This window comes from Leuciscus leuciscus (genome assembly GCF_965113295.1).
Source record: "Leuciscus leuciscus genome assembly, chromosome: 20".
In the NCBI taxonomy this organism is placed as follows: domain Eukaryota; kingdom Metazoa; phylum Chordata; class Actinopteri; order Cypriniformes; family Leuciscidae; genus Leuciscus; species Leuciscus leuciscus.
Genome location: NC_138744.1, coordinates 30,186,372 through 30,211,299, shown reverse-complemented (window position 1 = coordinate 30,211,299; position 24,928 = coordinate 30,186,372). Strand labels below are relative to the sequence as shown.

General features: G+C 39.2%; 1 protein-coding gene and 1 long non-coding RNA gene across 4 annotated transcripts in view; one reads left to right on the top strand and one right to left on the bottom strand.

Annotated features, from left to right (window-relative positions):
* Window positions 1-7,585, bottom strand: part of adamtsl4 (ADAMTS-like 4) — a 64,170-nt gene extending 56,585 nt beyond the window's left edge. For 2 of the 3 annotated variants that reach the window (XR_014200723.1, XM_082150261.1), the window contains exons 1-3: window positions 7,422-7,585; window positions 4,005-4,074; window positions 1,132-1,676 (exon numbers count right to left, since the gene is read on the bottom strand). Coding sequence is in view for 2 of the 3 variants with exons in the window: in XM_082150261.1 (XP_082006387.1) it covers window positions 1,132-1,676; window positions 4,005-4,074; window positions 7,422-7,444 (638 nt within the window). In the remaining variant the exon portion in view is untranslated. The remainder of the gene's footprint in view (window positions 1-1,131; window positions 1,677-4,004; window positions 4,075-7,421) is intronic. The other variant, XM_082150262.1, reaches the window with a different exon arrangement.
* On the top strand, window positions 1,683-3,475 carry LOC309484282. The gene is made up of 2 exons (XR_014200817.1): window positions 1,683-3,034; window positions 3,075-3,475. It is a non-coding gene; the product is annotated as an uncharacterized lncRNA (long non-coding RNA).
* Window positions 7,586-24,928: the final 17,343 nt, after the last annotated feature.

Here is a 24,928-nt window from a genome sequence, read left to right as displayed (position 1 = left end):
AGGGGTTTTAACTGAGCTAAAAAAAACATGTTAGACATAAAGAGATCAAAGCTAAAAGAATAAAATGTCATGTGACACTGAAGACTGGAGAAACAATGCTGAAAATTCAGCTTTGTATAACAGGAATACATTTTTATTATTTATTATTTTATTTCTATAAAATTTCTAATAGTAAACAGTTATTTTAAATTGTACTAATATTTCCCAATATTACTGTTTTTACTGAATTTTTGAGCAAATAAATGCAGACTTGGTGTGCATAAGAGTCTTCTTTCAAAAACATTAAATCTTACCAAACCCAAACTTTAGAAGAGCAGTATTAATAATATTATATACTGAAGATTTTCTTTTATAAGATGTACTATATAATAACTATATATATATTTTATATATATAGTTATATAATAACTATATAATAACTATATATATACTATTGTAGCAGTTAGAAATGTTTGGAATTGTGTGAATGTGAAAGAAGTAAATATCTTCATTCATAATGTACAATATAACCCTAAACTGGCCACTGAAAGCCCTGTATCATGAGCTTCACATGCACTTAAATAGGTGTAGTAAACGACAAAGCTTCGCCCATTCCTTGACTCAAAAGCATGCAGCAGATTCAGACTATGGGCCAGATTTATCAAATTAGCGTGAGAGCGTAAAATCCAGAAAAGTGCAAACGGGAGTGGAAAGTTCTGTGCTTGATCTACTGACGACGTGCCAGTTAACTGACTAGCGCAAACCTTAGTAAATCACCTTGCAAGATTCATTTAAATAAATTTCTCTCATAAATTTTGCATCTGAAAGCGAAACTCCTAAAAATGCTCGTGCAATAATGTCAGCCGCAAAAATAACTGTGCCCACGACTTTTTAATGCAATTTTTTCACTGCGTTTCTTTAGTAAATACTGACAGTATTATTTTTTTACGCCAAAATAGAGTTTGTGCTGGCACAAGCTGTTAGTAAATCTAGCCCTATATTTTTTATTTAAACCACAACCTTTTGTTGGTCACATTGCAATTTTGATTTTATTTTCATTGTGGAGCCTTTCATTGTTTCATTATTATCTAGTAATGAGCTATGCTCATGTAAACAGAAAGGTCCCCACTAACGACGACCAAACCTGCTCACCTTCTTACAGACGCTGGATCCCTATTGGTGGAAACTGACCTCCTGCTCCCACTGCCTACAGCTCTTCCGTGACTGGATGACCGTCCGGGAACTCTCCCGTAGGGAAGAGAAGAGGATGAGGAAGGTGATCGATAGACTGAAACTGGCTCCTGATTGGGAGGGCCGAACTGCACTGGCCCAGCGCCGCCGGCTTCATTTCGGTAAAGCGGTATCCCAGGATTCTGATTGGCTGGGAGAGGTGGGGAAAAGAACGGAGGCCTCTCAGCACCCCCTGCTCCATATGGAGGCGGCTCGTTGATGGGATACAATGAGTTGTAGTAGGGTCTGACTGCAGAGATCACAGGAGTGTTATTCGGGACACCCGGTGGAAGATAAGCTGGTCTGTTCCACACAAGAGGCGGGGTTTGGGGCGGCGGCATGCACTGTCTCCTCCTCTCAGACACGCCCACTCCACAGCTCTGAGAACACTCCTCCCACTTACTCCATGGACCCCACACCCCTTCAAGCCCCTCCTCCTCTGCCTGACGAGACTGTCGTCCTGGCCCCTGTCAAAGGAAGGACTCATAATAATATAAGTTGTTGATCTGTGCAAAATATGCAACATGCAGGATATGCAAAATATACAGTAGGGTACAAATGTCTGAAACCACACTGGGCCCTATCATACACCTGGCGCAATGCGGCGCCACACAAGTGTTTTTTGCTAGTTTCAGCCTGACGCAGTTATCATTATCACGTCCTGCGCCATGTTGTTTAAATACTATAGCAAATGCATTCGCGCCCATCTGTGCACCCATTCCACCATGTAAATAGCGAATCCGCCATGGTGCTTGCGCAACTGGCTTTTAAAGGGAATGGGAGATGAGACTCTAATTGGTTTATTGCAAGTTACGCCCAAAACACACCCATTACTCATTAAGAGAATAGGGACGACCCTTTTAGACCATGCGCCGGGCGCACCGACCATTTTTCTCATTGTTAAACTAGCAAAAATGGATTCGGACACACCCTGAGTGCACTTGCGCCGTGCACTTTAGACCATGCGCTTAGATTGTTAAAATAGGGCCCACTGAATGCAAAATCTCATTTCATTTGAAGCTTTTTGGAGATTCTCTCTCAAATCATGCTGAAAAACATGATCATCAGGTTTTGTTAATGTAGCTCCAGTGCTGCTGTCATTACAATAAAATAATTTTTAAAAAATATTTTCATGTGTGGTATCAGACCCTATTTGTGCACATACGTATATACACACACACACACATTACATTACACCCTGGGAGCTAAAACTGAAATCTAATAACCAGCTATAATTAGAATTATTTAAGGAGTCTGATCAATATCAAATTACATAGTGTAATTCAATTCAAATCACAAGATTTAACAAGAAAGGCATGAACACTTGCTTTTGAAAAAGACATAATAATTCCCACAAACCACACCCAAACAAAAAGCAAGTTGAAGCATATGTCCTGTTCCATAGCACTCTGTCATGACATTATGACTAAGAAAAGAGGCATAATTAAACTAATGGCGTGTGCTGCATGAAGAAAGAGGCTGGACTCTGGAGTTCAGCCCAGTGCAGTGACATTCTTTACAATGCTGGACGCAGATTCGATCTAATTCCAGTTACTTACATAACCTTGTTTCATCAATCAGGAACGAAGAATTTGAGCGTCTGCAGGGCAGGCAGAGGTAGAAGGGAAGAGTCCAACAAACAAAAGAATCCATTGAGTTCACAAAAATAGGGGGGAAAACAAGCGAACAAGGCCTGTAATGCACCTCTGATCCTGTTCAAACTGCAATCAAGGGCACACAACGCCAAGCCTGTGTCTGCATTTGTGTGTGTGTGTGTGTGTGTGTGTGTGTGTATAGATAGATAGATTAACTAACAGACAAACATGTAGATAGATAGATAGATAGATAGATAGATAGATAGATAGATAGATAGATAGATAGATAGATAGATAGATAGATAGATAGATAGATAGATAGATAGATAGATAGATAGATAGATAGATAGATTGTTTTTGGAGCTGTATTTCTCTGCAGTAGCCAGTGTAATCTGTGTGTGTGTGTGATTTCCTGCCTGTTATAACATCTAGCATGCAGCGCTGTTTGAAATGCAAGGAAAAACAACAAACTCATTTCTAGTTTTCTATGGCATTTGTCTTTCTACAATAAACCGTTGTTGTTCTAACTGAAATAGAGCATACAGTGTGCTGTACAAACTACACACACACACATCAACTCCCAGCGGGAGTCTGCCACTGCATCACTGCTGTAACTCTGGTTGGCCTTATCCTGTGTGTGTGTGTGTGTGTGTGTGTGTGTGTGTGTGTGTGTGTGTGTGTGTGTGTGTGTGTGTGTGTGTGTGTGTGTACATGAACACATGCATTAATGCTCACTTGTTTACATGTGACTGTGATTTTGTCACACCAACGCCCAACTCACATGCTCCCAAAGGACAATCCCACATCAGAGGCCAGATGACCAAACAATGGAAAGATCATCTCATAATTTAATGGTCAGATGCAGCACTGACCGCAGGGGCAGATAGAATTTATCTGCGCTTCTCTCAGAGCCACAGAAGACTCATTCAGCTTCAGCTGGTGAGATGAGAGACCTCCACAAACATATTGTGCAAATCTTTCTACCAACGAAAAAAAAACAAAAAAAAAAACAGACTTGCACTGAAGGACACCATAATAAAACTGGACTCAGAAAACCCTAGTAACACCTTAACAACTGTATAGCAACACCTTGTCAACCACTCTGTAAAAGCCAAGCATGCAAATGATGCAATGTTTCTTTAGACATGTTCTCTCAGTTCTCCTGTCCAATATAAAATCATCATCATCTTCATCACTCACCGGCTTTTCTGCTTCATCAGCTGTTGTTGAGGTCAGCAGAGTCAATACACAACACCAAAACGCACACAATCTGTGAGGAAGAGGAGAAATGTTACACATATGAAAATGAGTATTTAGAAGTAGAAGAGTAATAAAATTTCACTTAATTCATGTTGTGATGTTAAATGATATTGTGATAAGACACTATAATAACACATGTTTAGCACAGTTTATGATAGTTTTTAGGGTTATCAAGAAGCTGATTTGATTAATCTCTGGACAATTAGAAAATGTGTAAACAAGCCGATGAGTTCCAATACTTCTCAAAGACTTTACCAGAATTCCTTCTGACAGACAATTCTCCACCCTGCCTGGCTCCTATTGGCAGTCTCCTCTGGATATTACTTATCCTCAAAACATTCTCATATCAACCACATTCATGCTGCCGTTTCATAACAAAACGCCTTCAGCCCACATGCAAAAGGTTCTGGTTGAGGTTCTGGTTAAAATACTTTGATACCAAAAACTTGACAGTATTTATTTTACTAATTTTATGAAAACTGATTATAAACAAAATTGCAAGTGGTTTAAACAATAACAATGGCTGTTTCGAATGTCCTTCAAGAAAAATGATTACTGAAAATTATAGATTACTTCTTTTCGAGACCCCTGTTATAAGTGTATTTAACCCTGTGGGCAAAAGTAATCGTAAGGGTTTTTCACACTTGAAACCCTGTAAATGGAATCCTGGGTAATCTTGCTTAACGTTTCGCATTGCTCATAATTTACAAGGGTTAACAATTAATCCTGGGTATTCATAAGATGCCGTTTCACACTGCACATTCCAAAATTCCTAGACTGGGTTAACGTCCATAGTTGCATATTTGCGGTGTCAGTGTCTGATTGGATGAATGCAGCACATGACCTGTTAACATTACGCATCCTCATATTATACACTGCAGACTGTACTATCAATTTTATCCTGAATGGACTTTTCGGACTATAAAGGTAAGAATGAAATGGCCTCTTTTTCACTCCATTTGTTGCATTGTGAGACACCATTTGACGTTTTTCCTCTCAAACGCTGAAACAAATGTTTATACAGCATGCAGTGTTTCCGTGACTGTACAAGCACACGAATATGAAGCATGCGATTGGCTGTCGGTTGCTAAGCATTCAGCCGTAACATTCTAACACCGCTTTGTTTCACACTGCACATGTTTGCACCACACTATGGGGTTAACACAGCAAAAGCAGTGCTGAGCCTGCTTCCATAACCCTGGGTAAAAAGCAGTGCTAACCCTCCTTCTAAATTACAAGACAAAACGTTCCTTTACCTGGGGTTAAAAGAGGGGGTTTGAATGACGATAACCCAGGGTTAAACCCAGTAGATTATCTTCTTTGCCCTGTATTAGCAATTACTCCTGAGTAGGTTTCAAGATTTCATGTTGTATATTCTAGTAACTTTAGGCTACTTGACTTGGGGTAAGGACCACTTTTCACACTAAAAGTGCAGCTTTTAACCCTGGTTAATGAAGCAAGGTGAAGCAGTGGTAACCCTGAATTGTGGTGCCAAAGATATACAGTGTGAAACAATGCGGTGTCAGTATGTTACAGCGAGCTCTTGCAAGAATACTAATTATAAATACCCGTCAGTGGATAGGATCAACATACAAGGGATGCTCGACCAGTGACAGCAAACGCATTGATCATGGTTTATGACAAGACAGTGTTATTTATTATGGGATTAATGTGATGACATTGGACAAGCAGTTAATGGCCTTTTTTAAATGCACATCATTTTCCAATTATTCTGTTTAAACTTTTGATTGGACAATGGACATGTGCAGATATAAATGAATGTTCACTTATGGATATACAGTACTGCTTAGCTACATATTTCAGCGGTTTTATTAAGATTTTCAGAAATCAGAATATTGGTTCAATCTGATTATAGCAACTTTGACATTTAGGTACACAGTCAGAATATTTAAATACAAAATATCAAGTGTGTTTGTATTTTTCTTGTGATGAAATCAACCCAGAAACCATGTCACTCTCTTAATAGCAATCAAGTCTGAAAGTGCATGAGAACTTTGTGCTAAAAGCTTAAAGCTATAGCTATCTGCCTGTATAGGCTATTAAATAGGAGGAAAATTGTTTAGGCTACTCGAAGTGAAGGTAATAGGTTAATTTCAAGAATTCCAGCTATTACACTCTAAAAAATGTTGGGTTGTTTCAACCCATGTTTGGGTCAAATACGGACAAACCCAACCATTGGATTCAATTTTTAACCATTGGATTCAATTTTTAAACCCAAGCTCTGATTGAGTTTGTCCATATTTGACCCAAACATGGGTTCAAACAACCCAGCATTTTTTTTAGAACATACAGTACAGCAAAACGTCCGGGACACAAATCACTTGGCAATTTGTCTCAAGAGAAAATGAGGGTTGTTTTTGTACCAATAATGTTTATCTGCTTAATAAATTTCCACATAATCTGAGGTTTACTATTAGTATTTCAGAACAGTGTAAAATGATGCATGACATCTTGAGTGCAGCCGCAGACCCGTAATCATAGATGTGGGTTAAAGCGGCGCACCACGGAAACCTCAGGGACCATCGGGCCAGAACTACAGAGACCCAGCGCGCGGAACAGGGTCACTCAAGCCGCAGTAACGACCCCCCGCCTCCGGCCACGTTTCTCACCACACCGCTGGAGTCTATAGGAGAACCCCGCCACAATGCCTGCGTACTTAGAAGAACTACACAAGTGCTCTGCTTCAACTAGATCTTTAAACGCGCCAAATAATCCTCAAGGAATGTTTGTGGATCAGACTGCATCCCTTTAAAACTGAAAGGGTTTAATTGATTCTTCTTTAAGCCCATTAGGATCTATTCCATTCTTTAAAAAGGTTCTTTATTGACATCTGGTTCCATAAAGAACCTTCAACATCCATTCCACAAAATGTTCTTTATAGTGAAACAAAAAGTTCATTCGATTTTTTAAATGTTCCTCACACTAAGATAAATGGTTCTGTTAAGAACTGTTAACTGAAAGATTCTTTGGGAAACAAAAAATGTTCTTTTATAGCATCGCTGCGAAACGATTCAGTTATTTATTTGTATTTATGAACCGCCGTCCATGCAGCATACTATTACATTTATATAGGTTACAGTGCCGCCCAGTCCAGTCGTCTGATCTGGTCAAGAACAGTCGTGATTCTTGCGGTTGTGATCGAGCCCGACTCGAACCCGGGACAGAATTCCTCCCCCGTCCCCTTGCGCCCGGAGCCAGTGGACACTTACTGTATCTCCATCTGATACTAAAGTCCCAAACTCGCGCGTCAGTGTGGCGTGCTGTCATTCCGCGTGATGTTGAGTGCATGTGTGTGTGTGTGTGTGTGTGTGTGTGTGTGTGTGTGTGTTAGCCTACCTGTTCACAGATCCAGTCCTCATGCTCTCCTCCTGCGCGTGAACTCCTCACACTGGCGTCCGTCGCGCGTACTGATCCGTTCTGCGTCAAGTTTGAGAAAGGGCGAGAGGGATAAACACAAGATCCACGGAGTTGCTTGGCGAACTTTGCCTCGTTTCTTCAGACTCGATCTCTATTCTGTTACACACTCTCTCACACACTCCCCTCGGGTAAGAGAGGGAGGGGTGTAGTTTTTTCTTTTTCTTTCTGTCGTTCACCCTACAACTTTTTTTTTGTCCTTGTGTAAAGCTGGTGTGACGCTGGACAGCTCGGGGGCCTGTAGGGGCCACACTGACAATATGCCTCCCTCTCTCTCTCTCTCTCTCTCTCTCTCTCTCTCCATCTGTTTTTCTCTTTCCCTCTCATAGACCTCCATTCCTTTCACTGGTTTCTCTTTATTTCATTTGTTCACTCCGACACACCTGTACGTTTCATCACTTTTCACATCGGTATCATACTTTTAATATCACCACATAGCGGATACTAGATGTTGCTCTTTTTTTACCCTATTTCTCAGGCTGGGTTTATTACTGAAAATCAATTTTTGTACACACTCTGACCTTTTGACCAATAATGGGGCATGCTGTCACTCCATATGATGGAATAGTGGAGACATAATGGAAACATTTAAAGAGTAAAATAATAATAGGACAAAATATTTATATTTGAAGTAATGTTAATTCATGAAACTAGTGAAATATGAAATAATTAATAAACAATATAAAACAATTATGATCAAATAAACAAAAATATATATTTTATACGTTAATTAACATAATATTTTTGAATTGATTTAGAATTGTTTTACTATTTAAATTTAGCCGAAAATTCTATAATAGACTTTTTAATGGCAGGCTCCATTGTAACAACTTCCCCTGGCCGCACTGTTTATAACTGTTATTACTAAACGATGATGATATTGTAATAGTTTAAACGCTGCTGCTGCTTTCCATTATTGCTTCTGCTGCAAAGCAAGTATGGACTTTCTAATGCTAATAGATAAACAGACACGCTGGTGTGAGTGAGCATGATATGCTGCATAAATAGATATACATAAATCCCATAGCAGATCTAGGCAGGTGGAGCTGGGGGAGGTGGAGGAGTCCAGAGGAACTCTGATATAGTGTGCTGGAGGACTAGCTTACAGCAAACACTGAACCAGACTACGCTGAGCAAGCAATCTCAGAGGCCAATCAGCTTCTGCCATGTAAAGGACCTATATCGGCCTGTTTCATGACTGAAATATAGTGGATTTTAACATATTTGCATTATTAAAAGTGTTCTTGTCTATAAATAGGGAAAGAGACAGTGGTGTGGAAACATTCCACAATAATTGTTTTAATATTTGCTAAATCTTTATATCCAGATTTTCTGTGTGGTTTCATACTTTTCACCCTACTTTATAGTATGAGACCACATTAATATTTTAAGACTGCAAATCAAATCTATACTAATTTCAATGAATGCATAAAACAACACTCTTAATAAAGCTCAAGAGAGATCAACATAATGATTCCTAATTACTGGATATTTTTATTTAGACCTCAAAATGATCAGATATTTATCAGTGTAATTCCAATGAGAATGAAAGTTGTAAGAAAAAAGACTTTGGCCAGTCTGAGTGGTCTCAGCTGCACAGAAGTCTTTAGAAGGGGATACAAATCTTGGTGGCGTGAAACTGACAGTGTTTGTTTATTGTTAAGGGAGGGGTGGATAGATTCTAGAACACTGAGAACAGGGCCAGTCAAGCATGTCATGCACGAGTGCCACATGAGATCAGAGGAAAACTATAGATGTTTATAAATCACGGAATAAAGAGCTACTGTATGGAATGATCCAGTCTGTGAGGACGTACAGCGTCAACAAAGTGTTGTGAGAGGCGAAAGGAAACTTCAAAGCTTGTAATTATACCAATATAGCAAAGATAACTTGTGTATCTAACAAACAAGATAGCATACGGTAATCACGATGAGAGAAATGTTTGGTGACCGCTGCGCTTCAGTGCTTGTACACGGGATAAAGTTCATGTCTGTTTCTGTGGGTGTATTCTGACCTAAGATTAAATCATATCCTCGAGATATAATGGCAAATCTGAGGAAAGCAGAGAGGAAAGTATAAGGCACAAAAGGATTAAGAATAAAAGCTGAAAGGATCTTAAAACTCTTATATACCCTACCGGCAAAAGGTTTGAGGATTTTTTAAATGTTTTTGAATCTCTTCTGCTCACCAAGGTTGCATTAATTTGATCAAAATACAGAAAAAACAGTAAAAGTATGAAATATTATTATTACCATTTAAAATAACATCAACTGAATTATTTGAATTAAATTTGATTTATGTTCAAATGTAATTTATTCATGTGATAAAAGCTGAATTTTCAACATCATTACTCCAATCTGCATTGTCACATGATCCTTCGGATATCATTCTAATATGAAGATTTGCTGCTCAATAAAAAAATCGTATTATTATTATTCATCTTAATAAAAACAGTTGTGCTGCTTCATATTTTTACAGAAACGGTGATAATTTTTTCCCAGGATTCTTTAATGAATACAAAGTTCAAAAGAACAGCATTTTAAATCTTTTTTAACATTATACATGCTTTTATTGTCACTTTGGATCAATTTAATGCATCCTTTCTGAATAAAAAATAATAATTTAAAAAGAGAAAGAAAAAGAAAAAACAGTAATGTACTTATAAAGAAATAATGTTTTTGTGTGTGATTGAGAGCCTTAATAGACAAATGTATTGACTTTAATGCTGTGGGCTGTTATGTTTCAACATGCATTATTGACGAACATGCATACTTGTGTGTTAGTATCTGTAACTTAATCTTAAATTAGTGTTATCTCACCATAGCACAGCGAGACCCGACACCATGTTCTAAATGACCCATCCCATCCTCCAGAGGGTTTAACTACTGACATTAACCCCATCTCATGTTACAGCAGACAAAACATTTGAAATATTTGCTTTTTAAAAGCCCATGAGATCAGAATTAAAGTGTTATCCAAAATGAACTAGGTGTGACGTGTATGTATTGTTTCATTGTCATGGTGTTTGGATTTCCCTGTTTGTAGCCTGCCTGTGTTCCCTTAGTTACTAATAACATTCGCCTGTCGGTCATTTCTTCCCTTATTCCCTGTGTTTTTAAGCCTTTATAGTTTCCTCAGTTCTTTGTTCAGTCTCGTCGAAGTTTTATGGTTTTATGGTGTTCTCCTGCATATTATTCTCCATTGTTATATTATTAAATTCAGTTTATTTCACAGAATATCTTGTGTCCCTGCAGCCTAACGAGACAAAAGGTTTGTGAACTTTTTACAAACTTTTTTTGTCCAACTTTAGCTGGACAATAACTTTATTCTAGAGCTGCTATAAATCAAAACGATCTCTGTTACTTTCATTTCCTATTATCAATGTAAAGCTGCTTTGGAATCTACATTGTTAAAAGCGCTATATAAATGGAGATGACTTGACTTGACTTGAATTAATTTCTCCTATTAATCTCCATATCACTTAAAAATACTTTTTCTTGTATACTCCGACTCTGCACACGACTCAGGCAGTTCGTGTGACACTAACATGAAACTAAACTTAATTCGCCCCAATGGAAAGCATTTACACTGCCTGAATCGTTCCCTTTCCCCTATATAGTGCACTATGTGCCATTAACCATGTAGAAAATATTAAATGTGTGAACAAGTGACCGATTTCTGCCGCAGCTTCAGCGTTTATAATGTAGCTTCAGATTCTAGAGAGCATTTGATTGGACAGAAAATCTGATGAGAAGCTGAAGTTCAGAGTGATGTCATCAAAATCATTGATCCATATTGGTGGAAGATTTGAATGCTTATGTCTTCTAGATGTGAATTTTGGCATTGTTTTAGATACACACTAGCTTTTAACAATAAGACTAAAATATTCATTCTAAAATCCAAAAAAACTTCGCTTTTGATTTCATGGGGACTTTAAGTGTGAACCAAGGGTAGGTTTTCGGGCACTGAAATACATGTTAATGAATATTGAAAACGTGAAAACGTTTAATGAAAACATATTATAGTTCAAATTTTATTAAAAGAATTGTGTGCGTTTTGATCCGTTTAATATACTGTAAGTGTTATAAAAAATAGTCAAATGTGGCCTTTTATTTAATTAAGATTATATTATCTGCAGTTTTTTATTTAAATATACTTTTAAGAAAAGTTTAAGAAAGTACACTACAAGTGCACATTCAGTTAATTATGCACTATTTAAAAAAAGAAGGGCAACCACATTGATATGTCATACCTGAGTTATGTGATTCACATCTCTAACACTAAGCATGCTGTTCCTAATACTAATAGCTTAATAATAATAATAATAGCTCTAAACCACTGATAAGCAGAGGGGATAAAATGTGTTTGGTTTGGGACACTGGCTAAAAAAGACTCAAGGGAGGAAAGAAGGTAAAGAGAGAGAAGAAAAGACACATGCCTACTAAGAAAAACACTTTCAGAAGCTAAGAAAATCTTTGCAGTAAAAATAATCTACATTCAGCAAACAGAAAAAGTAAGCGAGAGGGAGAGACTGAGACAGGAATGATTGGTTTGGGTCAGATGGAGTCAATATTTGCCTCATTCCAGTGATATTATGGCCTTGGAGATCAAAGAAAAGACTGTGTGCTCTTGTAAAAAGAGAGAAAGAAAGAAGGAAACAGCCAGTCCACTAATTTTCATCCTTGAAGCAAGGAGACAAGATGCACAAGGGGCCTGTTAAGGGGACACCCACCGGGACCGGCGGTCACTGAGGCCAGGAGGAATGGGCGACTTGGAATGGATGTTAATTGGCTGACAAAGACGTCCAGTGATGTTATTCCAATTATCAGCACAAAAAGAGGGTCACCGTCTGCTATTCAGCTGCACATGGACACATTATAACAACAAACAGACGGGACAGAACATGTCTGACCACACAGCATAAAGCAGATCAAATCTAGAGCAAAGACCTGATTCTGCCGTTGACCATTGAAACTCATTCAGAGCTGAGTCCCATAATTGAGTTAGCATGTGAGTGTCATTCTGAAATCTCTAAGAGCTTTTGGCTTTTCTTTCTTCATCTGATGCCAGTATTTTGCTTGAAAGACTACTGAACTCTCTGACGGAGCAAAGAATCTACAAGCTGGAACTCAAATCTTTAGTATATATTTAAAAACAAAATGTGCTTGCAGATAATATAAAAATAATGAAATAAATAAAAGACCACTTATGTCACACACATATACAGTATGACCGTTTCTTAATACAATTTAGTCCACTTAAGTGCAAATCTGCCCTTTGTAATGCCAAATTAAAAGTTTTACTTTAAAGTACATTTTAAATCCTTGTATTTTTTATGCTTTAAATAAGTGCACTTATTTTGATGTAGCCTACTGTGTTATTCAATATTACTTAAAGTTCATATCTTTCAAATGTTCTAAATTGCAACTTCATCATTACAAATATATTTAAATATATGACATACATGTTTCAATAGAAATGCAATTAAAGTTTACCCTGCTGGGCCAAAAAAAGCTCTCTAAAGTTCAGATAACTGCATTTAATGTTAATACTCGAAACTATAATACATTTTCATTCAGTTGCAATCAGCGTTCAATTAAGTTTCTGAAATCATTACATTTAATTCACACTTATATTTAGACCATAAGTATATTATTCCCATAATAAGTAGGCTACTCTTTTTAAAAGAGTGCTACAACATACTTCTTTTTCACAAGGGTCAGGGGTGAAATATCCTTAACTTTAGTTTGTATTTTCAGAAACCTTTGCTTTTTCCTTCAACATTCTTTTTACATGCCCCATTGTAATAGTGTGTAGTCACACTCTAAAAAATGGGCCAAACTCTAACTTTGGGCCAAACATGGACAAACCCAGCCGTTGGGTTAATGTTTTTAATTACATTTTTAACCCAACGTTTGGGTTTGTCCATATTTGACCAAAAGTTGGGTTAAAACAACCCAACATTTTTTTTAGAGAGCACCTTAAAACGGTCTTATGGACTTCACATGGACTCAACAGATATGGCACATTTCCAGATCCATTATTTCATACAGTACCTCTATTGATCTTAATCTCTTGGTCTTAAAACACTGATACATGCTTTGTGCTGTGGAAACAACAGTGAAGTGTGACAGTGCTCAACAGTGTGCGCAAACATGACACTCATCAAGGCGGGTCACGTTAGTTCATGACAGATGGTTTTATACTGCCAGTCCAAATGCCTCATGCTGGTGTAATGGGTTTAACAGGATGCTCAGAGTCTTCATTCATCCTGACGGCGATTGGGTCTGCAACAGGAAATGCTTAGTACACATCCATACACCAAAATATTTCTGGGAAAAGGTTTAAGACGGAAACTAACAGCAATTGAAATGGCAATAAAGACCTCATAAGAGCTTCAGTGCATAATTGTAAGTCAGAAAGCGCTCCATCACCCATGACAGCTTAATGCCATTGAAATTCTGGTTATTTGTCATTTTGCAGATTCTTTTCTTTTAATGTGAAGTAATGCACATTTAGAGCTGTGGCCTAGGGGTTAATGCACATGATCCAACACATTGAGCCATGGAGCACATGTGGACGATGCAAGCTCAAATATTGCTTACATTTCCCGATCATTTCCACCATCACTTCCTGTCCTCTAGTCTAGACTATGAATGAAATGGCCAAAAAACTAAATTGAAAACAGTCAGGCTACGTTCGGAATGGAATATTAACATATTGCTTAATGCATTATGCCTTCTATTTAAAAATAAATAAACAGTAGCTATGCCTATGTGAAATATTACCCTGCAACAAGATTTCAAATAGGCTACATTGTTATCACATGACCTCATGATATTTCCATTCTTAATTCAGTGAGAGGAGAGTGGTCTTTACTTTGAGTTTTTTCATAAAAATCAGCAGCCTGAGGTTTTTCTAGATAGATGTTGAAGTCTCCAAGAACTATGAGAGGAGTATCATCCTCAGGGAAGGATGAGAGTAGTACATCAAGCTCCTCCAAGCTGACCTGGGGGACGATATACAACTACAAAATGGATTTTAATAGGGCTAGTGATGGTAATTGAATGTGATTCAAATGAGCTGTTGTCACACAGAGGTGGTAAATGATCAAATTTCCAATCATTTGAGATGAGCAGACCAGTACCTCCACCCCTGCCAGTCAGGCGAGGGGTGTGTGAGAAAGTGAAGTTAGTGGAGAGAGCAGCCGGTGTGGCAGTGTCCTCTGGTCGGATCCAGGTCTCAGTCAGGGCCAGTAGGCTGACTGCTTCCGATGTGTGACATTTGATTTACGCATGTTAGTAAAAGTAAGGATTTGAAAAGACAGTGTGAGGGGTCACAAACAGAAAGATCAGATGAAAAGTTGTGTAGAAGAGAAAGGAAACAACAAGAATATTGAATAAACAACAAGAAATTAATACTCAAGTGCCTTGTCGGTGTCCTTGCTTGGTGGAGTCGCACAGGTAGAGTCGTTGGTCTTTACACTCTTCGGTTGCACAGGTAGAGTCGTTGGTCTTTACACTCTTCGGTCGCACAGGTAGAGTCGTTGGTCTTTACACTCTTCGGTCTTCACACGATGGCTGCCGCGACCGCTGCCGCGGTGCACTAACCTATTTTATACACGCCTAATCCGATTGTTAAGTCTGACGTCACGCGTGACATTTTGGGTCCAAGCGCTCCTCTCGTCCAGAAATAACAACGGTGGAACCTGTAAATTTATTTACGATCACGTCCTTCTTAGTGAGGCACCCTTGGCGGTCAAAAAGGGTTTAAATTCCTTTAACACCAACAGAGTGGTTAGTGTAGCTCATCACTCAGGTGGCATAATTAAGGGTAGAGCCCAGGCATCAATGAAAAAGAAGATTTACGAGGTTGAAGTGAGTTAGCTCGGGACACGGGACACAGCACTGCGGCATTGTAAAAACACTCAATAATAACCAAAACACCAGCGAAAGCGGTAGGTAGGTAGAGAGGACCTGGACTTTGGACCCGGAAAGAGTATTGGTTACGTCACGACTTAACAACCGAATACCTCGTTATTGAATACAGCAGGCCACGCCCTACTATTTAGCCAAGCGAAACTCACTCAAAGTCACAACACCCTGGAGCCACGCGGGCGCGCGTTTTACCAGAGTAAAAACACAGTAAATAAAACAAAGTTTCCTAGCAACAAAGAGCCACGCTAAAATCTACTGGGAAAAGTAAACACTCACAGACTGATGTTCTCCTCTGTTGTTCGACTGCTTCTTCTGATTAAATTATTTTTTTTTATTTTAATTTTTACATGGTACATTTTTTTTTTTTTTTTTTACTTCATAACTTTTTTAAGTTCACTTAAACAAACTTAAGTTTGACCTCCAAAGAATGAAAGATTTATCACCTTTTAAGTTGGAAATAATTTTTTTAGGTCTATGCTCAAAGAAGTGAATAAATGGATAACTAATGCATAAATATAATTTAGTACAGTTCAGCAAATTGCATTTCAAATTAGCTGTACTACACATAGCCTACAGCAGAAGTAGTACAGTATATGAGGACTATGGAAGTGGCTAATCTAAACGTAGCCAGAGGGTTCTCTGAGTAAAGCACATAAAGTGCACCAGAGGGACCATCCTGGATCTGTACAAAAAGCGTCAGCTGAATGATGAATATCTGTGTCATTTTACAGACACGGGCTGCATCACATATCAAACATTTTTGGCTTCAGAATGAGCCAACTGTTAATCTCACTGTCTTAATCCTACAGCTGTTCCTCATCACCTCACAACGCTCTCTGCCGAATCCCGTACGTTCTGAGTGAGACTGCGCTCACATGAGGGGGAGGGCAGCGTCTGATCTCTGGGAGCTCTTCTAAGACTTTGCATGACAGTTTCAGAAACTGCGATCACAATCGATGCGATAGCTGCGCCATCACGCTTTTTACTGAAGCCTTCAGCGTAGCTGTATCTAATTGTGATCATACAGACCTTAATACGATGGGTCAAGAGCGGTCATTTGCAGTGACTAAGTATTGCTTGTGTGAAGAACTTTCTCACGGGTAAGAATATGAACATGGTACAACTGAGCTCTACTGTACACATGGCAGTCAAATATTCTGCTCTACTGATTGTAATTGGGAGATGATTCCATGACAGCACTCGTGGCTTTAGGCCTATTCCTCGAGCACACAGAGATGAAGTAATCCAGCACTAGAAACGTGTTTTCTCTTCCAGTGCTGTGGAATCAGAGCATGGCACTGTTATAAACATGGACCGTAAGACCAACAGCAGGAGGTCTGTGAACTTTTTGAAACAGTAAGAAGCTATTTCTGAGCAAAACATTCATGTCGCTCCCCTGCTTTTTAAAATAACCTAGAAATGATTTAAATACTCTAAGATGAGCCTGAAGCAGAAGAAACTCTCAAACCCATAAACATTTCTTTTCCATCATACACACGTTTTTTAGTTATCGCTTAACTACGTCAGTACTTAACAGGATCTAAACAAAGACTATCTGTTTTGCGCTAAATATAAATAATTGTACCATTTTCATGACATCAAGGATGTTATGGTGATACAACAAACTCTGTAGTTCATAATTGTTTGGTGTGTTTAATGCACTTATAAACAGTTAAACGTACTATCAACAGTTTATGAGCACATACTTTTAAATCTTTTGAATCTCTTAACACTGTTAAAGTTCAGTCTGTGCGTGTTCATAAACTGGACCATAAAACAGATGAAAAATCCCAAAGACACATTGAAGGCGGGACTTGAGCCATGTCTAGAGACCAGATCACTGAGGGCAGTGTTTGAAGTGGGCAGAACTTTTAATATACAGGCGTGATTTCAACCAACGGACACACACGCATCACATCCAACCCTAACACATACACTCCCCAACCTACCAACCAGGGGTACCGTCACTTTTTCCCCACTTCAAGCACTACCTGAGAGTGCAAGACACTTTTCAGTCAGACAGGAAGAAACCACTCAGCAGTCCAGTAGAATACCATACCAACCACCTTGCAACATCCATGGAAACTATTAGTATTATGCTTGAGCTGATAGATATATGTAAAACTTTATATGTTTTATAGGTTTGTTGTTTTGATTTGTAACTTAGAAGTTTTGCTGATATTTTCTAGCTTTTCTTATGTCCCACTGTACACCCAAAGTGCTTTACAACCATGTCAGGTTCTCTCTTCCTCAACGAGCACCTGAGTACAGGATCCACCTGAATGATGGCAGCCACAGTACAACGGAGCCAATGCGCTCATGTTCACCACAAACCAGCTATAGGTGGAGAGGAGAGAGAGAGATATAGAGCCAATTCAATGGATGGGGATTATTAGAAGGCCATGATTTAAAGGGCCAATGGTGGGAATTTGGCCAGAACACCCCGTTTGGTTACACCCCTACTCTTTACGAGAAGTACCATGGAGCCCTGTTTACACCTGGTATTAAAATGGTTTTTGGTCGATCGCATCACAAGTGGACGACACTAAATACAGGTGTAAACGGGGTCTAAAATGTTTTGAAATTGTCCACTTTCGACCACTTCCAAGGGTTGTCAAAAACGCATTTGACCGGATTGCTTTCCTAGTGTAAACGCTCATGACAATCTTGTCGGCTGAAGCCCCATGTTTGGTCTGAAGATGAAAAACATGCCAAGCACAATGTTCTCTCACCATTAGTGATTTTTTACACACACTCAGCATTCGGCGTGATCTTGCGGCTCTGTATGTTTTTCCGTCGTCTACGGGCGCATTCATATGTAAATTGCGAGAGCTTATTTTGTCCATTAGATCGAAGGATATAAAAAAAAAACTACATTTACCCACCCATAGACCCTCCCCTCGAAGAAATCAGGACAGAAGTGGTTGAAAGTGGACAAAAGAAACGGATTAAACAGGTATGCGTCTCCCTCGTCTACTTGTGATCCGATCGACCAAAATGCATCTTGATACCAGGTGTAAACAGAGCCTGGGATTGTTAATGACCACATAGAGTCAGGATCCAGGCGGTGTCCCCGTCACTATACTGGGGCGTAAGGACCCACACATAGGGGCCCTGCTGGCCTCACTAACACCTCCTCCAGCAGCAACCTAGCTTTCCCAGGAGGTCTCCCATCCAGATACTAACCAGGCTCAACCCTGCTTAGCTTCAGTGGACAACCAGTCTTGGACTACAGGGTGATATGGCTGTGAATGTGAATCAGTGCACTGCCAGTGTTAAGAAACTAAAACAAAAGTGTTTACTAGGACAGTATGAAATTTGAAAACTGACACCTCAAATAGGGTATAGTGAGTGTTTTCTATCTTAGTATTTCTCATCTGTCGGGAGAGAACATTAAACTGTCTCAGCATCTTTTGATTGGCAAGAAATGAAAGCTCAGCGTTTTCCCAATGTTTGACGGTCTGTGTTTGTACCTGTTCATGCGGAGTTAATATTTGTCTGGAAGTCTCTCTGTGATGAAACATAAACGATGCAGTGCCAGCCTCGACTGTGTAGAAATGAAAATGGTTTGGATTGAGGTCATCTTATGTGAGCGGAGTTGCATGAATGGTTTACAGTGGACGACCGCCAGGAGCTGAACTGAGCCACTCTGTTAGGGCCTGTTATGCATTACGGAGCACTGAAGGGTCAGCATCGATGTCGTCCGGGCAAGAGCTGTAATTGTCCTGCAAATATATCCTGAAAATGACAGGGACTCTCCGAGGAGGCTCTGAATGCGGTTCAAATGGAAAGTTCTAGGTAAAAGAGGATGTTGAGTCTACTGGCACTTACAAGCCAAGCGATTAAGCTGATTCCTGCCTGGTCTCTTTATTACTGTTTATCTCTCCTTCCTCTACATCAACATGAATGAACTTTATTGAGCCTGAGGCTGAGAAAACAGTCTTCTAAGCTGTGGAGTATGGGGATGCTACCCAAACACGTCAGAGCGTATTCCAGAGAAATATACTACATGTTTTCACCTCTCTCTAAAAATACAAGTTTTAGTTTTTTTTGGGTCATAAGCCAGTCTTAAAAAGGCTTCAAAGTTGTCAGACTACAAACATAAAATCTGGTCCACAGCCTATTCCAAGGGTGTCCAGTCTTGGGTCAATGTCCTGCAGAGTTTAGCTCCAACTTGCCCCAACACACCTGCCTGGAAGCTTCAGATCCAGTGATCCTGAAGACCTTAGCTGACTCAGGTGTGTTTGACTAGGATTGGAGCTAAACTTGATGCCCCTGGCCTTTTTTTTTTAAACAAATGCCTCACCAAGGACAATAACTATAATGGTAAAGATATAGTTTTAAAAATGTGAGTCCACACTTCAACTATAATGATAATGACAGAGGAATTTAAAGCAACAGAGGACAACACTGCAGCATGTGTTTATAATAAACAGAACAATATGGTGTGTTGATGTGATGTGATACATCAGGCTTTTTGGCTCATATTTGATATAGTGAGAATATGGAGCTCATACTTGAGAAAAAAACCCATCAATTTTATTTAGAGGCTCAAACTTAGAATTTTTTTCGCTGCAGATCATATTTACATGACAAAATGTAAATGTATGATGAAATTCTGATAGCTTGTCATGTAAATCAATAAGATTTGTATAACAGTATAACAGACTACTTACATATAATACATACACATATCAACCAGCACTCTGTATCTCCCAATAATATTAGCACTCTCTAATGGTTTAAGTCTTATCTCTCAGGTAGGTCTTCAGGGTGTCGTGGAGGGTGAGGTATCTAAGTAGCAACATCTGGCTACTTCGGTGCATCAGGGCTCAGTACTTGGACCACTTCTCTTCTCCATCAACATGTCATTACTAGGATCTGTCATTCATAAACATTGTTTTTCCTATCACTGCTACACTGACGACACACAACTCTACCCTTCATTCCAGCCATATGATCCGATGGTAGCTGCTCGCATCTGAGCCTGTCTAACAGACATTTCTTGCTGGATGAAGGACCATCACCTTCAACTCAACCAGCGAAGACAGAACTGCTTGTGGTCTCAGCCAACCCAACACTTCATTACAACTTCTCCATTCAGCTAGATTTGTCAACCATAACTCGATCCAGGAACCTTGGAGTTGTGATTAATGATCAGACCACATTGCTAGAACTGCCTGGTCCTGCAGATTTGCCTTATACAACATTAGGAGAATCCAGCCCTTCCTATTGGAGCATGTTACACATCTCCTTGTCCAAGCTCTTGTTCTATCCAGACTGGACTATTGTAATATTCTCTTGGCAGGCCTTCCAGCATCAAATTCAAGGCACTGATGTTTGCCTATAGAACAAACACTGGCTCTGCACCCCTATACCTAACTCACTACAGACCTACATGCCCTCCAGAAGCTGCAAGTGAACGGCGCCTTGTAGTGCCATCCTAAAGAGGTACAAAATCACTTTCACAGACCTTTACCTGGACCGTTCCCTGATGGTGGAATGACCTGCCTAACTCAACCTGAGCTGCTGAGTCTTTAGCCATTTTCAAGCAATGGCTGAAGATGCATCTTTTTCATCAACACTTGACCCTTTAATACTAACACTTACTATTCTATATGTCTATAAACAATTTAAATAAATTCTGAACTGTGCTAGACTAACTGGGACTAATCACAGCATTTGCAAATTGTTGCCCTATTGTTGGTTTGATTGCTTCTATTGTTCTCATTTGTAAGTCGCTTTGGATAAAAGCATCGGCTAAATGATTAAATGTAAATGCTTAGTTTTATGATCAAAGCTCTGTAGTTTCAAAACATATAATGCAATGCAATACAATGATGATTAAGAGATGAACAAATAAATATTCCTCAAAAGCCTGATGGATCATATTTAATAATCACATTTTAACATGATTTTTCTAAAAACCTGTAAGGATAATCAAGTAAAGCTAAGTTGCTTCAGTCCAGTAAGTGTTCATCTTAAAATATTACTAACAATATAAAATCTATTCTTAAAAATCAGTAAAGATTTCACAGCAAAAGGACAAGTGAACCACGACTTTCACAATTGTACTAAAAGGCCTTTTACTTGCTAGAAAATTCTGAACTATCAATCAGACAAAAGGATGTTGATTCAAGAACACGTCCTACTGATCTCAACCTCCTAGGGTGTAGTGGTCTAGAGGTTAAAGCTCTGGGCTGTTAACCCTTATGTGCTGTTGGGGATGTTTTCATCCACTATGGGGTATTTTTGAGTCTAAATTTGGCCATAACTTTTTCTGTGTTTCAGCAAATGGAATGATTTTTGGTGACAAATCTTATTTTGACACATATTTTGGGAAAATGCTGTGAAATTTTTCAAAAACTCAACAGTACACTGTGGGCAAATTTACTACCCTTTCGTTATGTTCGTGGCTGAAAACAGCCACTACTTTAAACTGCTGTAAAAATGTATCAGATAAATTTTTTTTTCACATTTTTTTGCATGAATCTGTTAATCAATCTCAGTCCTGCTCAAAAATACTAAATGTTTAAAAAAAATTCAGGATTTTAACTCTTTAATTGCCAAATTCGTAAATGATGTCACTGATTTGGGAAAAAAAACACACAAAATGACTCATTTTCAATATAAAATGTGATTGTGGACTGGATTTTTTTTTACCTTTTATCACAGTCTTGGACATGTCAAAGATTAGAAACAACATTGGTTTTGATGCATTGTTAGTTTTTGTGCAGCATCAGATTTTAACTTTTTCTCCCTCATTTACTGTTCGTGGCTGTTTTTGCCCCATTGACTTCCATTATAACCACATTTTTTGATTGCAAAGCCATGACACCATATAATCATGCATTTTTGATTGTTGGTGGTTTTCCCTGTTGGGAAGAGGTAAAATTTGTAATTTTTACTGTTGATAACCAGGTGGAACCATTAACCCTTTAGATAGGCCTGTGCAAAAAAAAGCTTAGTTTCTGGCTTTTACATGGAGTTATATGGAGTTTATAAGGAGTATAATAGCATAATAAAGTGTGTGTGTGTGTGTGTGTGTGTGTGTGTGTGTGTGTGTGTGTGAACTCACCTTGATGCATCTGAGAAAATCAAAATATACACCTCAGCTCTCAGATCTACATGGAGTAAACAAAAATAAAGTAAGTGTATTTATGCATCTGCTCCCTTTTGATGGTGAGAAATGCAGACTAAACAAAAACAAAGCAAGTGGATTTAAACGCGTGCATGCAAGCCTGCTAGTCATTTGATGGTGAGAAGAGCAGCCAGCAACATGAGAGAGGGCTTGACTTGTAGTGAAGTTTTAGAGATGATTATGCAGCCTGACCCTTCCAGCGAGCTGCAGGATGTATCGTCATCTCCCTCTGACACCACAGACTCAGGAGAGTCAGATCCTGATTTGGATGTGGCACCCTCATCATCCTCTCTAGCTTCCACTGAAGGCGAGGAGGATTCGGAGGATCCTGAATCTGGGTGGATTGGGAGAAACGGCGAAGTGTGGTTTTCCACCAACGCGGAGACAACTCCCTTTCTTCAGCCTGCCAGAGGCGTGACTCCAGGGCCGACGCGCTATGCCTTCGCAAGGGTCCAGAACATGGATTCCGTGTTCAATCTGTTTTTTACGGAGGAGATGATTGACCTCATTGTCAGCATGACTTGCGTCAACACATACATGTTTGTACAGTCATACAAACATGTATGACTATGCCTTGTGATGGCATAGCGCGTCGGCCCTGGAGTCACGCCTCTGGCAGGCTGAAGAAAGGGAGTTGTCTCCGCGTTGGTGGAAAACCACACTTCGCCGTTTCTCCCAATCCAGCCAGATCCAGGATCCTCCGAATCCTCCTCGCCTTCAGTGGAAGCTAGAGAGGATGATGAGGGTGCCACATCCAAATCAGGATCTGACTCTCCTGAGTCTGTGGTGTCAGAGGGAGAAGACGATACATCCTGCAGCTCGCTGGAGGGGTCAGGCAGCATAATCATCTCTAAAACTTCACTACAAGTCAAGCCCTTTCTCATGTTGCTTGCTGCTCTTCTCACCATCAAATGACCAGCAGGCTTGCATGTACGCGTTTAAATCCACTTGCTTTGTTTTTGTTTAGTCTGCATTTCTCACCATCAAAAGGGAGCAGATGCATAAATACACTTACTTTGTTTTTGTTTACTCCATGTAGATCTGAGAGCTGAGGTGCATATTTTGATTTTCTCAGATGCATCAAGGTGAGTTCACACACACACACACACACACACACACACACACACACACACACACACACACACACACACACACACACACACACACACACACACACACACACACACACACACACACACACACACACACACACACACACACACACACACACACACACACACACACACATACTTTTTCATGCTATTATACTCCTTATAAACTCCATATAACTCCATGTAAAAGCCAGAAACTAAGCTTTTTTTTTGCACAGGCCTATCTAAAGGGTTAATGGTTCCACCTGGTTATCAACAGTAAAAATTACAAATTTTACCTCTTCCCAACAGGGAAAACCACCAACAATAAAAAATGCATGATTATATGGTGTCATGGCTTTGCAATCAAAAAATGTGGTTATAATGGAAGTCAATGGGGCAAAAACAGCCACGAACAGTAAATGAGGGAGAAAAAGTTCAAATCTGATGCTGCACAAAAACTAACAATGCATCAAAACCAATGTTGTTTCTAATCTTTGACATGTCCAAGACTGTGATAAAAGGTAAAAAAAAATCCAGTCCACAATCACATTTTATATTGAAAATGAGTCATTTTGTGTGTTTTTTTCCCCAAATCAGTGACATCATTTACGAATTTGGCAATTAAAGAGTTAAAATCCAGATTTTTTTTTAAACATTTAGTATTTTTGAGCAGGACTGAGGTTGATTAATAGATTTATGCAAAAAAAATTGAAAAAAATATTTATCTGATACATTTTTACAGCAGTTTAAAGTAGTGGCTGTTTTCAGCCACGAACATAACGAAAGGGTAGTAAATTTGAACAATGCACAAGGGTTAACCAAAAGGATGTAGGTTCAAACCGAGGTATGATCCATGAATCATGTGATCGGGAAACTTATCGTAAGGTTACTGTAGGAGGATGGAACTTGTTGCAAGTGTCCTGTAAGTCACGTTGAATCGTGAATGACAAATTAGGAAATTACCTCCTGTTTTTGTTTCAGTGGCCATGAACTGTACAGGTTTATTTTCATCAGAGGGAGGGAGCAGAGCTCACGATTGGTTATTTTTAGCATGTCCCTTAATCATTCCTGCTTGACATATACCCACTGATAGAACAACTTCTCAGAACAGCGCAGGAAAGCCTCCCGTTTCCCTCCGTTCATGTCAGTGTCACCGCACTTTCAAAGGAGGGTTTTACACATCTATATGCAGCCCTGACACTATCAAACCTGTGCTCGTACTCGTACTCATATACGATCAAACACGGGCCGGCTCAT